General features: G+C 36.8%; 1 protein-coding gene across 2 annotated transcripts in view; it reads right to left on the reverse strand.

The window, feature by feature from the left end:
• DIPK1A (divergent protein kinase domain 1A) overlaps nucleotides 1-18,492 on the reverse strand; it is a 107,074-nt gene that overhangs the window by 26,773 nt on the left and 61,809 nt on the right. The window contains exon 2 of one of the 2 annotated variants that reach the window (XM_058538531.1): nucleotides 4,794-4,928. The exons of the other annotated variant lie outside the window; for it this stretch is intronic. Coding sequence (XP_058394514.1) covers nucleotides 4,794-4,928 — 135 coding nt within the window. The remainder of the gene's footprint in view (nucleotides 1-4,793; nucleotides 4,929-18,492) is intronic. 2 annotated transcript variants of the gene reach the window in all.

Here is an 18,492-nt window from a genome sequence, read left to right on the forward strand (position 1 = left end):
CTCTTTATAATCTTTCTTAGTTCACAAAGATGAAACTGACTGAGCATTTTGAAGGAAATCTGTTTAGAGTTTATACACAGGATGCTGTAATTGTTTGGCAAGCATGTTTTTGCTAAATGTGGTTTTGAGATAATGCAGTTTTATATTTTTATATCCCAAACTGAAAATCAGCCATCTTACTATATGCTCTGGGTTAAGTTCAGTCCACTTAAATAAAAGAACAATCTATGCAGTAATACAGAGAGAAAGAGACAATCAGTTTAGATTCCATGTTTCAAAAGCAGGAATTAGTAGGACCAGAAAAAGTATGTGTAGATATTGCCATAATTTATGAAAAGGCCAGACAATTACTAAGGCAGATATTGCAAAACAGAAACATGGGAGAAACAAATTTAAAAGGTATCACATTTCAAGCCAGTAAGGGCTGATTTACACTTTAAAAAGAGGTATAGTCTGTGTAATACAAAACTTACATGAATATATATAGCCATGGTTTTTCCTCTAAACATCCCCCTTTTTAGAATTAGCATATTTGCATGAATGTTTTCCTATTCTTTTACTTTCAATCTATCTGTATCTTTATATTTTATATGTGCCTCTTGTAAATATAATACAGTTGTTTTTTAATTTTAATATAGTCTGACAATCTTTGTCTTTTTACTGAAGCATTTGGTCCATTTACACTTAATGTAATTACCAAAATATTTGGGTTTAAATATACTACAGTCAACGCCATGGTAAGCCACCTGTATCTCCTCCAGAACTGAAGCAGTTATTCCCTCAGCTGCTGGGCATATAGGTAGTCAACAGCTCTCAGCTGAATCCTTCTTTGGGACTTGCCTTCTGCTAGAATACAGCCTTACCCAAGGTCATGTCCCCTTGAGGGGGGTTGGGGAGGGTGGAAATATGCACTGAATGACTGGCCAGTGAGGAGGTATAAAGGCCTGGACCTTTGCAAGGCCATCCCAGCTTGAGTTCCCTATAGAACTGACTGAGGTCTTTGTTTCCACTGCATTGCAGTTTAACTTTTCCCTCCAGTCTATCCTGCTTCCTTACTCCCCAACAGACGTTAATCCTAAGAGCCCATCCCAATAAACTTCCTGCAGGCAAATCTCAGTCTCTGAGTCTGTTTCCCAGGGAATTCAATTTGTGACATCTATCATCTTATTGTGTGCTGTCTACTTCTCCTGCCTTTATGTTTCTTTTTCTTTATGTTCTTGCCTTCTTTAGGACTGAGTATTCTTTTATTATTCCATTTTTCCTATATTAGTTTGGAAATGGTACACTCTTCTATTCCGGAGGCTATCCTAGAAATAACAATATGCATACTTGAATTAGCAAAGTCTAAAGTTAATTGACTGATACTTTTATCCTATTCTGCGATAAAAGGATCTTAAACATTTCAACTCCCTTTATCCTTCTCCCAATTTATATGTAACTGTTATTCTAGGTGCCTCATATAAGTGGAATCATACCATATGTGTCCTTTTGTGTCTGGCTTATATCATTTAGCATAATTTTTTCAAGGTTCATCCATGTTGTAGCATGTGTCTGAATTTCACTCTTTTTAAAGGTTGAATAATATTCCATTGTATGTATATACCACATTTTCTTTACGCATTCATCTGTTAATGGACATTAGAGTTGTTCCCACCTTTTGGCTATTGTGAATAATGCTGCTATGAACATTGGCGTGCAAATATCTGTTTGAGTTCCTGCTTTCAATTCTTTCAGGTATATATGTAGAAGTGGAATTCCTGAATCATATGGTAATTCTATATTTAAATTTTTGAGGAACTGCCATATTGTCTTCTTGATTCTCTTAAATACATTTCAATTCTCTGTTGAAATTATCCATTGTTTTATTTATTTTCTCTACCTTTTTTCCTATTTACTTGAACAAGAATATAATTACTTTAAAATCCTTTTTGGATGACTCCAATATCTGGATCATCTGTAGATCTGCTTCTATTGCCCATGTTTATCTCTTGATTTTTGGTCATATCATCTTGTCTTCTGTCATGCCCTGTAATTTTTTACATAATGCCTCCAGAGAGGGTTTCCCTTTCCTCTAGTAGGCAGATATAATGGTAGCTGACCACCTTAACCAGTCAGAAGCTGTGCTGAGTGGAGGCTGGGTTGCACTTCTGCTGAAGCTCAAGCTATTTTTGGCTCATTTCTATTCCAAAAGCATAGCCCTCTAGAATTTTTAACTGAGAGCCTGGGAATTCACACTGGCAGGTTCATAACTCTAGTCTGTATCTTGTGAGACTGCCAAAATGTCTGCTCTGCTTTTCAAAGGCTTTCAAATGAGATTTTTAGTCTCCCATTCTGTAAAGCTCCAGGATTTGGCAAATATCCCAAAGGATAACTGGCTGTATAGTTGAGGTGTCCTTAGTCTTCTATAAAAGCTTGCTGGTTTCTTGTCCCCAGCAGCAGCTCTCTACCAGCACATAATCTTGGTTCTCAGACGCCTGCTCATGCCCAGTATCAGCAAATTCCCCAACGGAAAAAGAGATTACAAAAGTCAGCTCACCTTTCTGAGGTTCTTTTAGCTCACCTTTACTCTTGGAGTTCAGCCCTTTGGGGTCTCAGCCCAGAGCATGGTGTACCAAGGTCCCACTCTTGGTAGGAACTGGACTAGATTTTTGTCTTCCTAGCCCCCTAAGACTGTGTATTTCAGGTTATACATCTCCAGCCAAACACAGCCACAAAAACTTAGGCTCACCTCTCTCGAATCTTATCCTCTCCCAGATCTTGATCAAGTAATTCCTATCTTATTGGCTCTTTGAAGGTTTAACATATATTTTAAAAATACTTTTTCTGCTTGCTTTTTAGTTTTAATGACACAATTCCTATGCAATATTAGTACTATCTTAGTACTACCAGTTTTGGTAAGTTTTAATAACATAATTCCCAAATGCAGAGAAATTAGAATTTTCTTAATGTCAACCTTAAGGAAAAGATACATTTTAGGCTAAGAAAGCTTTCTCATTATTTTCAAGTTTTAGTAAGATAACCATTAAATTATGCTAGAACTATGTTCTGCTTCCATTTCTTATCAATTAAAGTGAAATTAAGTTAAAGGAAAAATAATGAGGTACTTCAACTATACTTCACTCATAATAGAATATGTACTAACATATGCCTTACATTTTGAAGGTTATTGTATTAATGCAAGATAAAAGCATATCTATTTCTTTTTGGCTTAATCTCTGAGAACAGTATTTCTAGCATGACCAGATGATGTTAACAGGTCTTCCTGGAAGAGTTGTGGTGGGAGTGGATTTTTTTCCTCATCAAATATATTTGTTTCTCTGTAGATGCACACTGCATATTAGTATATTAAAGATCTCGAGAAGTCCTCAGTAAAGTCAGCTATTTATCTTTGTTTAACCCTCTGTCTTCAAATATATCTGCCACGGAAATCTTTTATCCATGGAATACCTTTTAACGTGTCCCAAGGCACCTAATTTGAGAAAGGTGGCCTAGAAGAAGGGAAATAAACATTTCAAATAGTTTTGGTTATTCATACGTTATTATAGTTGATTATATAACTCCTGCTTCTTTCTTCCTCATTAAAGGTGAGCAGGTGAGTTTTGTGTGTTTTTTGTTACTTTTATTAAACTATAACTTTCTTTGTCAGTCTTTTCTGACATAGGGTAGCAGAAAGAGTATGAGCTTTACATAAAGATAGAATTAGGACCAAATTCTGGCTCCAACATAATGGGCAAATTCTTCTCTCTCTTAGTCATTTATTTATTTGTAAAATGGGCTTGTGGGGGCTTTCACAGTATTATTTCAAGTATTAATGACCATGTAAAGTACATTGCCTGGCCCTAGAGATCCTCCTATCTTAAAATTCCTCAAAGATCTGGAATTGCCAATTGGAACGGACATAGGATTCACATCTTTGAACGCTGATTTGGGACTCTTCTCTATTAATTCATTCCCTTGCTTCTTATATTAGTAATTCCTCCCTTGCCTAGTTAAGAGGCTGTAATACTCCTGAGGAATAATATACATATTTTTATGCTGACAGTATGCTAGAGTTAAATTGATTTTATTTTCTTAGAACTTTGGAAAACCTCAGGTCTCCCTGTCTTATGTTCCTGTAACATTTGCTATTGTAATATTTATCTTACCTTGCTGTAATTATCCATTTTCTTCCCTGCTAGACAGTAAGTTTGTAAGATCAGGACATCTTGTTCTCTGCTATATGCACACACCTCGCACCACTGGCCTGGGTAAAGAGTAACCCCTCAATAATTATAGAATCTTTAGTAAGTTATAATAATTGGGATCCCAACAATCATTATATATCCAATCATTAGAATAGAAATTAAATAATAAATATATACTTTTTAGGTAAATTTTTGGTTTGACTCTATTTATTCAGGAATGACTCTATTTATTCAAAAGATGTGTTTCAGACAGGTTGCCTTTAAATAACACTTTCATACTCTAAACATTTAAAAACCCATCTGATTAGAGTAAACTAAACTTCAAGTATATTTGAAAAAAAAAAGAATCCCTCTTTGTAATTAGGATGCTGTCAACTAGTCTGTATTATATATTTGGATTTCTGGATACTGGATTTTTCAAAGCGGGGAACACTCCTACTAACATGGTCATATCAAAATGCTAAGAATTTCAATACAACTCTAAGGTCAAATTAACTTTTACTTTTTGAAAATAATTATTAGTAAGTATATAAGCAGTAAATATAATGTATATTAATATAACCTATTAATATAGGTTTTTCCATATACTAGGAAATAAAAAATACTTACTATTATTTTCTTACAGTCCTTTCCTCTGCATAGTTCTGTATAGGTAGAGTATTGCACATATATAATCCAGCTTCCAACAAAAACCACCAACCAGGAAAAGAAAAGATATTTCATTCGCACATATGAGAAGCGAGCCTGTGAGTAAAAGAGCACATAAGAGTCACTCATTCAGAATCAAGTCAGCATTCACTGTCCTAGAACGTGATTTCACCCCCCTTCTTGGAAGAACTCAATATATATTCTAGGCTTTCATATGGCAATTCTCCTAGAACAAAGTATACTTTCACTGAGCCCCAACAGCACTGGTCTTAGACCAGGAACCTCCTTGGTCCTGCCAAGGAAAAAGGGAACAAAATACCCTTTAAAATGTATAACCTTTCATTTAAAGGAATCTTTTCGGATGACATGCCTACCCAGACTAGGGAAACTAAAGAAAAAATAAACAAGTGGGACTTTATCAGACTAAAGAGCTTTTATAAGACAAATGAAACCAGAATCAAGATGAACAAACAACCAACCAGCTGGGAGAGAATATTTGCAAAACATACATCTGACAAGGGGTTGATCTCCATAATATATAAAGAACTCACACAATTGAACAACAAAAAAACAAACAACCCGATCAAAAAATGGGCAGAGGAAATGAACAGACACTTCTCCAAGGAAGATATACAGATGGCCAATAGGCACATGAAAAGATGCTCAACATCACTAATCATCAGGGAAATGCAAATCAAAACAACACTAAGATACCACCTCACGCCCGTTAGAATGGCTATAATCACCAAGACAAAAAACAACAAATGTTGGAGAGGATGTGGAGAAACAGGAACCCTCATACACAGCTGGTGGGAATGCAAATTGGTGCAGCCTCTATGGAAAACGGTATGGAGATTCCTCAAAGAATTAAAAATAGAGATGCCCTATGATCCAGCCATCCCACTACTGGGAATCTATCCAACGCACCTGAAATCAACAATCCAAAGAGGCTTATGCACCCCTATGTTCATTGCAGCATTATTCACCATAGCCAAGAAGTGGAAGCAACCTAAGTGTCCCTCGACTGACGATTGGATTAAGAAAATGTGGTATATATATACAATGGAATACTACTCAGCCATAAAAAAAGACAAAATCGTCCCATTTGCAACAACATGGATGGGCCTGGAGCGTATTATGTTAAGTGAAATAAGCCAGAAAGAGAAAGACAAACACTGTATGATCTCACTCATATGTGGAATATAAACCAACACATGGACAGAGAAAACTGGACTGTGGTTACCCGGGAAGTGGGGGGGGGGTGGGCACAAGGGGTGAAGGGAGTCATATATGGGGTGATGGACAAACAAAAATGTACAACCCAAAATTTCACAATGTTAGAAACCATTAAAATATCAATAAAAAAAAAATGTATAACCTTTCAAATACCACCAGCATCGAAAGCTACTTACTAAGCACGAGCACGTGCACTGTGCTACCCTGTAAGCAGGGCACCCTGTAAGATCAGGTAGAGAGAGACACAATCCATGTTTACCATGAGCTTACAGAAGACTGCTTCAAATAAGAATCTTAAAGTCCTTTATGGGTAATCATGATAAAAATAATTTTGTTTTAAAGAAATAAGAGCAGAGAATTTGGCTATTTGTCTAATGTCTCACAGTGAGGTACAACCAGAACAAGAAATTAAACTTCACATTCATTCTTATTTCCCTGGCGTATTCACCAAGGCTTTATGCTCCTTCCATTCAACCAGCCAAATGCTTCACCTAATAGATATTCTGTAACTTGAGGAGAATCTTACAACTATTAAAGGAGAAATGGCTGGAGAAGAAGGGCTAAGATATATAAAGAATAAATTACTCCTTGCATGTCAGCTTGTAAAGCTGCATGACAGGATCCTCTCTGCATTGTTTTGCTCCCAGTGCTCTGGTATCTAATTGCAATTTAGGCTGGTTGGTGCCTTTTCTCCACCAACCACCTATCAAAGAGTTTAATCTCCAAAAGTATAAGTTGTCCAAGGTAATTTGATATTTATTTGTTGAGTCTGGAGCTCCAAAGGTCTGGTTTTATCAATAGTAGAATTTAGGACTACGGAGGTAATTGAGCAGAATAAATTAAAGATACGTAAACAAACATCAAAAAGCTAGTTTTGCTTTTACAATCACAAGCCAGTTTCTCACATTGAGCAACAGTAGGACACTGTGAGCACTGTGAGCATGCAAAGAAAGCAGAAAGAGATGAAAGAGACATAAGTGCACCTGCAGAAGACAATGCGTGCAAAGAAAAAAGAGACTCAGGAAATACTGCATTCTGTTGGACTTGTTTGCGGTTAAGAGTATCTGTCATTGTGAGGTTAACAGATGGTGAATCTCATACCAAAAAGCTTGAGAACAATGAATTCACAGTTAAATAACAGGTCTTTGAACTTCATGATTAAAATTTTAAAAATGCCTTTAATGCAAGTTATTTTTGTACAGCTTCAAATGAATCCAATAAAAAGAAAATTCAGACAGAATTCCAAATTAAATCACACAAATGACAATGGAGTATATACCAAGGGGTTTGTGTGAAAGACATTTAAGATTAATAGAAGATCTGGTCATCAGGTGGAAATTTATATGTACTAGTATTATGAGGCTTAAATATGATTAAATGACATAATGCCTATAAAACATGAGCACATTGCGAGACACATAGAAAATACTCAACAAATGTTAGCTAAATCAATCTGCAAGGCACTGAGCAAAAAGCCAATAATGCTGTCATTATGATTTAGCCACCACCTCCTTTCTGGACTTGCCAAAAAGAAAACTGAATCTGAATCTGATCAAGCCTTTAGCTCTAACTACCGGTAATACAGGAGACAGAGGAACTGAAGTAACACTCAAGTAAGTGACATTATTAGGACACAATCAACAAACTCCAGGGCCGGCCCCGTGGCTTAGCGGTTAAGTGCTCACGCTCCGCTACTGGCGACCCAGGTTCGGATCCCGGCACGCACCGACGCACTGCTTTTCTGGCCATGCTGAGGCCGCGTCCCACATACAGCAACTAGAAGGATGTGCAACTGTGACATACAACTATCTACTGGGGCTTTGGGGAAAAAAAGGAGGAGGATTGGCAATAGATGTTAGTTCAGAGCCGTTCTTCCTCAGCAAAAAGAGGAGGATTAGCATGGATGTTACCTCAGGGCTGATCTTCCTCACAAAAAAAAAACAAAAAAAAAACAAAGAAACAAACTCCAGGCTATGGGAAACGCTGCCATGCAAACAACCCAGTTTCTTCAACAAATAAATTACAAGGGAGAAGATAAAGAGAAGACGGGACAACGCTGAAGATTTAAAAAATACTTACGAAATATATCAAATAATCACAATATGTGGATTTTTTTTGAGTCCTGACTCAAATGGAAAACTGTAAAAATAATATTTATGAGACGACTGAGGACAATTTCAAGACTGACAGGATACCTGATGATACTAAAGAATTATTTTAATTTTGTAGGTGGGATAATGGTCTGTGGTAATGTATAAAGAAAAAACCCTAATCTTTTAGAGATAGACATTGAAATATTTATGAATGAAATATGCTATCTGGAATTTGTTTCAAAATAACATGGGAAGAGAAAAGCAGGTGGGGTATAGTTGAAACGAGATTGGCCGTGAGTTGATAATTGTTTTAGATGGGTGATGGGTACATGTCTTCTTTTGTATGTGTTTTTCTCTACTGATTCAAAATTTTTTATATCGTACGATAAGACATATAGCCACACCAAGACACTCCCTTCCCACACACGCGTTCAGCAACTATTTATTGTTTACTATGTGCCGGGTACTGCCTTAGGCATTTTAAGCACATCTCCAGGTACAGGGACAAACAAATGGTAAATCTGCCATACGAGCACCCTTAAAAAGGTCAAAAAGGTCACTTGAAGGACCATAGCATGGCATGATTTTACTCTTAGAAGTCCAATCTTATACTAAATTAACATTTTACATGATTCTTTTGAGACACGGTTTTAAAACAAGATTAATCCCAACTCATTTAGTAAAAGAATCAGGGAAGAGTGGTGGGCCAGTGACGCAACAGATAACACGTCTGACTACAGAGCAGAAGAATCAGGGAAGACCTTATACCATTTTCTTTTTCCTCTTCCTGCCTTGCTCCGCAGCAGGTATAAATCACGGAGTAAAGGAAAACAATACAGACCTGGTGAGGAGGGTTCTCTCCCAGAGTTCAGGATGTGGTCCTGTCTTACCTTCTTCTTGACACCCACCTCAAGAAGGCTAGCGAGGTCAACTGCCCTTTGGACTCTCCATCAATAATTTCTATTCAGGTTTTTGTACAAATGTTCAATAAATCTATCATAAAATGCTTTCAAATGCATACTAAGCTTAATAGATGCTGGCAACTAAGACTTTTGTATATTTCTGCCTTCTGCATATCCAATTTAATAAAATTTGAAATCATTTTGCTTTTCTATATCTCTCAAATAGCTACATTTTTCGATTTTCTGTGGCATATGTTTAAACTGAAAAACATCCTGTGACCTGGCTTGCCTGCTGAGTGCTCATCATGATACAGAATGCCAAAAATTGTGAAGAGGAAGTTAGATTAATGACGTTCCCAGCAGGGCACCGGGCATCACCTGTTGTGGACATAATGACAAAAGGAGTGAAACACAACTTGATTCCAGCACGCCATGGAAAATTATTGTGATCTGGGGGGAACACAAAATAGTACAAGGACCTCCATGTGTTGTTTAATATTTGCAGATCCTGCTGCTTCATATTTTAAAATAATGATTGAAGAAAAACAGCCATAATGACATCTGTACCTATTAACTAATTTTATTTCCCTGTGTGGTACGCACTAAAATGTTTCCAGTGGTCTGCTCTGTGCCAATTACCTAGACAATGTAGTCTTTGATTAAGAAATGTAGTTATTGTTTCCGACCTTTTTATTTATGTTGAACTATCCAAAATAGTACCTAGTAGCTTTTCTATTCTGCTGATTTTATGCTTAGCTACTAATGGTACACTGCTTTATTCCAAATTATGCTCCTGAAAAGCATGATGAGAATTTTAGTAAATATCCACCCCCCCCCCACAGTGATTCTCACAAGGAGTCAATTTTGCCCCCTAGGGGGCCCCTGGCAATGTCTGGAGACATTGTTTGTTTCACCACTGGGGATTGCTACTGGAATTTGGTGGGTAGAGGCCAGAGATGCTGCTAAACATCCTACAATGCACAGAAGAGCCCCCCATAACAAAGAATTATCTGGCCCCAAATGTCAATAGTGCTAAGGTTGAGAAACCTTGTATTATGGTTACACAATAAAATGAAAACAAAAACTATGGGGTTGAAAGAATCAAATTTGTATGACACTATCATTTTATTTTAAATTAGTCTTTAATACATAAACTACTAATAATTAGAAAAATATAACATCTGTCTGGATATAACAATTAGAAGCAATTCTTTATGACTAGAATAAATGATTAGCAACATCTTATAAATAAAGAAAAATAGTGCAGATGGAAAATATATAAACGATGAAACAAACTTTCTCTACCAATTTCACTCTAAAGAATAGTGATACTTTTTCTTCTTGTTTTATATTGTTTCATCTTACTGTGATAACTCTTATTTCAAAATAAATCTGAAAACTTTTGATCTTATTTAAATAATTTTACATTAAGTTTTAAAAACAGACATAAAGAGGTAACATCAAAATTTAGCCATTTAAGACTACTTCTATGACTTTTCTATTTATTCTATTTTTGATATTCAACATCTTTTATAAACATATAAAGCACAAAGTCCCATATGCTTTACCTCTAAATACTCCCTACACAGATATTCTTAATTTTGAGAAGTTGGAAAGAAAAATATCTATCATATCTTTACTTTCACCCACAAATATTTTACTTAACATATTTAGTGTACTTGAACACTCAGAAAACATAACAAATTCATAACATTATCACTTGTAAAAAGTCAAATATAATCATTTCATTATTCATCATTTCACAGAAAAAGCTGAGAGACATGTTTGTCTTTCTATTCAAGTTTTTCAATTACCAGTTACTCTGAAATAATCTTCAAAAATTTTTTTTCCGTATTGTTATATTGACAACATTATAGCTAGCTAACTTTTACTGCATATTTAGGAGTAATCTGGCTGAAAAAACTAGAGTTAAAATTACTGACACACAACAACAAACACATAGATACAGAGATTAGAATGGTGGTTACCAGAGGGGAGGGAGGGAGGGGGGAGGATGAAAGGGGTGACTGGCACATGTGTGTGGTGATGGATGGTAATTAGTCTTTGGGTGTTGAACATGATGTAGTCTACCCAGAAATCGAAATATAACGATGTACACCTGAAGTTTATATAATGTTATAACCAATGTTACCTCAATAAGAAAAAAAGTGAAAAAAAACAGGAAACCATATGTGATACCAATAAAAAAAAATTATTGACGCATATCTCAAATATAACTTTTACCCTTTCTTTAAATAAATTCTAGATATTTATAGTAATAATACTTTTGAAAAATATGCTAGCTGTAAAAAATGGAAATATGAAGAAACCATTGAATAGGGTAAATATTTATTGTACACCACAACACATGCAGATAAACTATTTGGAAATGATCCTGTAGCTTTATTAAATGTGTCTCACTGCTAGCTGGAAAACCATTAAGAATAAGAGTATCTAAATGAACCAAGTTTAAACTATCCTAGTGCTAATTTTCACAAACATCAAAAGACAGCTATGATACTCAACCAAAGAAACATAAAAAAAGAAGTTTTACGTCATTCCAAACAAGGAAAACATTGAGTTTTTACAAGTTAAAAATAGTGAAAAGAAAGGTTCAGGGCCGGCCCTGTGGCTTGGTGGTTAAGTGCGCGCGCTGCGATGCTGGTGGCCCGGGTTCGGATCCCGGGTGCGCATCGAGGCACCACTTCTCCGTTCATCCTGAGGCCGAGTCCCACATACAGCAACTAGAAGGATGTGCAGCTATGACATACAACTATCCTCTGGGGCTTTGGGGGGAAAAAATAAAATAAATAAAATCTAAAAAAAAAAAAAAAAAAAAAAGAAAGGTTCAAAAACTGTCCATGTTCCCCCACTTGTCTTGAGCAGGAAAATTCTTTTTTTTTTTCTTTTTGTGAGGAAGATCAGCCCTGAGCTAACATCCGTGCCAATCCTCTTCTTTTTGCTGAGGAACACTGGCCCTGGGCTAGCATCCGTGCCCATCTTCTTCCACTTTATATGGGACGCTGCCACAGGACCGCCTGACAAGCGGTGCCTCGGTGCATGTCCGGGATCCAAACCCAGGCCGCCAGCAGCGGAGCGCACGCACTTAACCACTGCGCCACGGGGCCAGCCCTGAAAATTCTTTTTTATGACAAAACTTTAGAGAAGAATTCCTTGTCAAAGGGCATTATTAGTATACGGGTCAGAGTTTTAGCATTCTTCATCTTTCTAAGAGGTGATTTTTCATATTTACAGGAAGAATCCTAGTTGTTCTCTGATCTAAATTCTAAAGGTTTTATTTGCATGAGCATATTCTCTGTTTTGGTTTTATGAGAACTCTAGAAATAAAATTCCAACAAGGAGCAGATAATTTTCACGTTTTCTCTGATGCTGGTTCATATTTCTTATGCTTAGGGGCTGACAGCACCAAAAATGCAACACCACCTAGGGAATTAACTGCATAGGGTGATCCTTCAGCCTGTGGCTAGTTTCAACAGTAAATTACTATTTCAAAGATGTGTCAAAGTATGGGAAAATGCTCAAGATATACTAAGTGAAAAAAAATCAGCTTTCAAAACAACATGTATGGTATGTTCCCACTTTCGCTTTAAAAAAAAGGAGAAAAAAATCACCAACAGAACATAGAAACTGCAAGGAAATAACCCAAAATGTTAAGGATGGTTATCTCAAAACGTCAAGAGTCATGGGATTATGGACCATTTTTATTTTTCTTCTCTATCACACAGATTTTCTATAATGAATATGTATTACTTTTATCAGAAAAAACTACATATTTGTATACAGCTGTTTAGTATATCTATTTAAAAATATATCTCTAGGATCTAGAAGTCTTCTGACTGCTTTTTAAAAACTTTTTTTTACTGTGAAATATATCATTCATATAGAATTGTTTAAAATATATAACAAAATTATAATTAGAAAGTAATATGCACGTAACTACCACTTGGGGTAAAAAAACAATTTTTCTAAGTGAAGGCACTTCACCGATGCCCTTGTGCCCCTCTCCAACAAACGGTTAATTAGCATGTGCCTGACTTCTATGACAATCATTTATGTGTTTTCCTACATAGTTTAACCACTGATCAAGTATGTCTAAAATGTAGTTTGATGTTCACTGCTTTTGAACGTTACAGAAATAGAAGCATACACCATATATTCTATTGTGACTCGCATCTTTCTCTCACCATTATATTGTGTGATTCATCCATGCTGATGCACATAGCCATAGTTCGTTCATTTTCTTTACTATAGAGTATTCTACTATCTGATTTTTTTTTTAGTAAGAAATTTACTTTGTTTTATACACAATCAACATATAAATTTTAAAATGTATACATTTCTCTTCAAGAGCTGTCAAAAAAAAGAACACATAATTTGGAGCTGCACTCTAAGCCTGGCTCCATGCTAGACACTCTGTGTGTCTCACCTATTTCATCTAATGTTCCTAGAAATCATGGACTCAAGGGGTTTGGGAGAGACAATGAGAACACACAGGTCAACCATAAGCTGATGTGACATGAGGCTTAGAATGATTAAAGTTTTGGCCCGAAGCCAGCTGTGCCAGGAAGAACTCTAAAGGCACACAGGGGAAGTGTCATAGAACTGCCTGAGGGTGGGTGCAACTTTAGTTCTTAGTCAAGGAGGAAATGACTTTTTCTAACCCAAAACTGATGACTATAATCCTTCGCTTTGCTACTGCTTTAGAGAACACAGGCCAGGCACAAGCTTAACAGAGCTGCAAGGCCAAAAAAACAGATCAAAGCCATCCCCAGGATGAAAAACCAAGGCACACAGAAGGCTTTTAATGAACAAGTAGCCAGCCAGCATTTTACAGAGCATATGGGAGGGAGGTGTAGCCCCCTTTAGCACTCTGCATAAAAGGAATATTAACATTTGCAACAGCAAGTGAACTCAGTCATGGGGTTCTTCAACATCCCAGTGCAGAAACTCAGGGGTTAAGAAAGCTAAGCGTTCCAATTTTCTATTGCTGTATTACAAACTATCCCAAAACTTAGTGGCTTACAACAATAATTTATGTCTTTCATGGTTCTGAGGGTTGATTGGACTCAGCTGGTCAGTTCTCTCAAGTTCTTCATGAATTTGCGATTAGGGCTGAAGACGTGATGAAAGACTGACTGGGTTGGACATGCAGGTGGCTTCTTCATTCACATGTCCTAACCCTCAGCTGGAATGGCTGGGACAGCTTCACGTGGCTAGCTGGACCTCTTCAGAGCATAATGCTCAGGGCAGTCAGGCTTCTTACACGATGGCTGACTTACCCCAGAACAAGTGTTTCCAGAGACCAAAGTGCAAGCTGCATCATTTCTGCCCCACTCTTTTGCTTACACAGGGCCACATTGGATTGAATGTAGCGGGGACTCCATAAGGGTATGAATACCAGGAGGCATGTTCACTGAGGGGTCATCTTTGGAGACTAGCTACCACTGTAGGATACGATCAGCAAAGTAGGGTCTAGGGGTGAGGGGAAAAGCAACGTGGAGGTCCCGAACAGAGACGATTTTCTTGGCCACTTTGACTAAGGATTCTTCTTTCTTCCTTAGTGGGGAAGAAATGGAAATTGCAATTAAAATCCACTAATAGGATGTGTAGTTGCATATATTTATGTTTAAGCCAACTGAATATAGTTCTCATTCCATATCATGAGTGCAATAACTATCAACAAATCTTTGGCTTATATACACAAAGTCTCAAGTTAAAGAACTACTTGAGATATGGTTATAGATAAGTTTCTGAATAGAATTCACATTACCTTATTATTTCAGTTAAGATTCTGGCCCCAGAATGGGCAAAAACCGGTTGTCCATTTCCCCCTTCTAGTAGGCCCGAGGCACCATACTGGGTCTAGAACTTACTAAAACATACAATAGCCACATGCATATCTTACATGGGAATCCTAGTTGGCACTTAAATTTGCTAACAATTCACTTACTAAAAGTAAAAGTTTAGCTATGTTTTACCTAAACTTAAAGATTAAAAAGCATGATCCCTTTAAACTTCAGATTCTAAAGCACATTTTAGGGCAAAATTTATTCAGAATAGTTACTTCTAAGGTTGTACAACCTAATTAATATAACATAATTTTCAATACAGTTTAGAATCTTGGAGTATCCAGAGGCTAAGTGATTATAATTTAGATGAAACTTGATTATTGTAAAGGGTTTTTAAAAAAGAAATTAATTTTAGTTAATATTCTGTGAGATTGATGAAGAAGGCTGCTGGGTTCTGAAACTTCCTTTCCTGGTATTTACTTGTGTGACTTCTAGACATAGTGGCAATTAAATATTGAAATCTAACCTCCTTCTCTGATACATGAGAAAAGCAGATGTGTATGTTCAAATACTGGGGTGGCTGGCAAAGGGGTAGGGAAGGTTGTTCACCTCTGTGCAACAACATTCTGTCTTTGTGTCACTGAAAGGACTGTGTTTGCTCAGGAAATATGGTCCAAAAGGAGCTACTCTTCCTATGACCTGAGAGGCAGCATGGGAATTCTATTCCCATTGGTTGGTACCCTGCCATAGATTTCCGGGAGCCCTAGAGTGGAACAACTTTAATTTAAAAATACAACACGCTGGGGGCCGGCCCGGTGGCACAAGCGGTTAAGTGCGCGCGCTCCGCTGCGGCGGCCCGGGGTTCGCTGGTTCGGATCCCGGGCGTGCACCGACGCACTGCTTGGTAAGCCATGCTGTGGCGGCGTCCCATATAAAGTGGAGGAAGATAGGCACCGATGTTAGCCCAGGGCCGTCTTCCTCAGCAAAAAAGGAGGAGGATTGGTGGATGTTAGCTCAGGGCTGATCTCCTCACAAAAAAAAAAAAAAAAAAAAAAAAAAAAAAAATACAACACGCTGAAAAGTGCCCATCTAGTCCATTCTAATCAACCATCTCTGAAGGTAGACTCTTAATTTGTTAAGCAATTAAAATATAAGTGACATATAAAATGGTAACGACATCACAGTTAGAAGAGTCCTCAGTGAACCTAGATGCTAGTTTTTTTCTCATCAAAGTACTTTAATACCAGGAAACAGTACACACCCAGTGTAGAAAAACGGACAATAAAGAATTATGTAATTCCAGTTATAAAATAAATAAGTCCTGAGGATGTAATGTCTAGCATAGTGACTATGGTTAACAATACTGTATTGTATATTTGAAAGTTGCTAAGAGAGTAGATCTTAGAAGTTCTTATCACAAGAAAAAAAATTGTTTAACAATGTGATGTGATAGATGTTAACTTATTGTAGTAATCATTTCACAATATGTACATATATCAAATCATTATGTTGTACACCTAAAACTAACACAATGTTATATATCAATTATATCTCAATAAAAAACCAAAACAAAACAAAAAAGAATTATGTAAAAAAAAGTAAATGATCCAGTTTGGTATACTCCTTTCCTAGTTGTTTACCATGTATGTACATATGTAATATATACATCTTTTAAGAAAAATAAAATTAAGGTCATATGATAAATATCACATTTCTTTTTTTCACTTATACTATAAACTGTTCCTAGGCCATTAGTCTTGATATTTTACAAATATGATATTTAAATGGATGTATAACGTTCTACAGTATGGGGGTGCCATAATTTATTTAACCCTATATATTGTTGGACATTTTTATTATTTCCAGTATTGTGCTATAATAATAGTAATAACAACACTATTAATGAGAGCCAATATTTGTTAGTGCTGCTCTGTACCAGGAACTGTTATAAGTACTTTCTATATATTAATTTACTTAATCTTCATAAAAACTCTATGATCTGGTGTGGTAAATTAGTCAGGGGTCAGAAAACTATGGCCCAGGAGCCAAATCCAGTTTTATTGAAACACAGCCACCCCTTTCATTGATATATTGTCTAAGGCTGCTTTGATGATGGCAGGGTTGAGTGCTTGCAACAGAGACTGTATGGCCAGCAAAGCCAAAAACATTTACTATCCAGCTCTTTACAGAAACAGTACATTAACTCATGGATTGCAAATGTTCATTCCCTCCCCTGCTCCACTTGCCCGGTCTCACTCATGTTGGGCTTGGCCATGTGACTTACTCTGGCCAATGTTTGTTAGTAGATGTGATGCAAAGAAAAGTGTACAACTGGACTTGCTCTCTTACACTTCAGACACTGCCAGGAGAAGAACAGCTTCCTAACAGTCCACCGATCCCAGGAGTTTAAGTGACACCGTGGCCCACCTGAACCAAACTCATGACATGGAGCCAAGCCCAGCCTAGAAAAGCTGAACTCCAGCTGACTTGTAGATGTATGAGTAAGAAATAAATGCTCATTGTATGTCACTGAGGCTTGGGGCAATTTGTTATGCAGCATGGTTGTGGTAGCTAATGGATACTGGAGGGGATTACTATTATCTCCTTACAAGAACTCTATGAGCGGGGGACTAGTCTTCATTTTACAGTTGGTTAAAGCAAGGCTATACTAGCATTTAGTAGAAGAACCAGGATTTGAATTGAGGCAACCTGGCTTCAGAGCCTATACTCGCTTTACTCTGTTGCCTAATGTATTAAATACATAAAAATCTGCCTGAGTATTTGATTATTTCTTCAGGAAAGATTTCAGTAAGCAAAATTTCTAGGTCAGAAGGTATGCAGTTTTAAAAGGTTTATGATACATATTGTTACACTACTTTCCAAAAAGCTTGCAACAATTAACATTCACTGGTTTTTCAAATGTACTTATTTTACCTTTCCCAGCATCCAATTCTACAGGTAATTACAGTTTTAGTTTCATTTCTTTGATAGTGGCCTTGACTTTTTTTCATATGCTCTTTGAATCTTTAGCAATAGATTTGGCAAAAGCCCAAGTATACACAGACAGTGGGGCTCTGAATAGAGTTGGTGAATGATGAAACCTCAGGAATTCTAAAATGTAGAATTGCAGGGATGTATCTAGAAAATTTATTTCAAAGTGATTATAGGAAGCAGGAGACCTAGTCAAATTTCAAAGTACCCCCCAGGTCAGGATGACCTTGGCCAAATTCAGATATCTTAAGAGCTACTGTGGTTGAATACTTTAGGCCTGATCTAAGTAAATTATTCTGAAGAATAATTAGAAGCACAGAGGAATGTAAGATGGGCCTTCAGGTTATGTGAGTCCAAGGAATGGGAAATATGGCCTTACACTGCCCAGATCAGTCTCCCAGAGAAAAGGGGTTACAGAAGCATTCCTTCTTGAAGCGAACATCACCAACAACTAACCACCCTCTTTTCAGTTTGATAGTAAAATGTTGATAGACGCAGCAGTTTTTAAATTAAGTATTATTTTAGAATAGCCTAAAAATCTATTTGAAATGGTAAGAGCCTATTTTGAAAATATTACAAATTATGCAAACCAGATGGCCATCTCTAATTTGGAATTTCTCAGACAGGT

The sequence above is a fragment of the Diceros bicornis genome, chromosome 4, assembly GCF_020826845.1.
Source record: "Diceros bicornis minor isolate mBicDic1 chromosome 4, mDicBic1.mat.cur, whole genome shotgun sequence".
Lineage (NCBI taxonomy): Eukaryota > Metazoa > Chordata > Mammalia > Perissodactyla > Rhinocerotidae > Diceros > Diceros bicornis.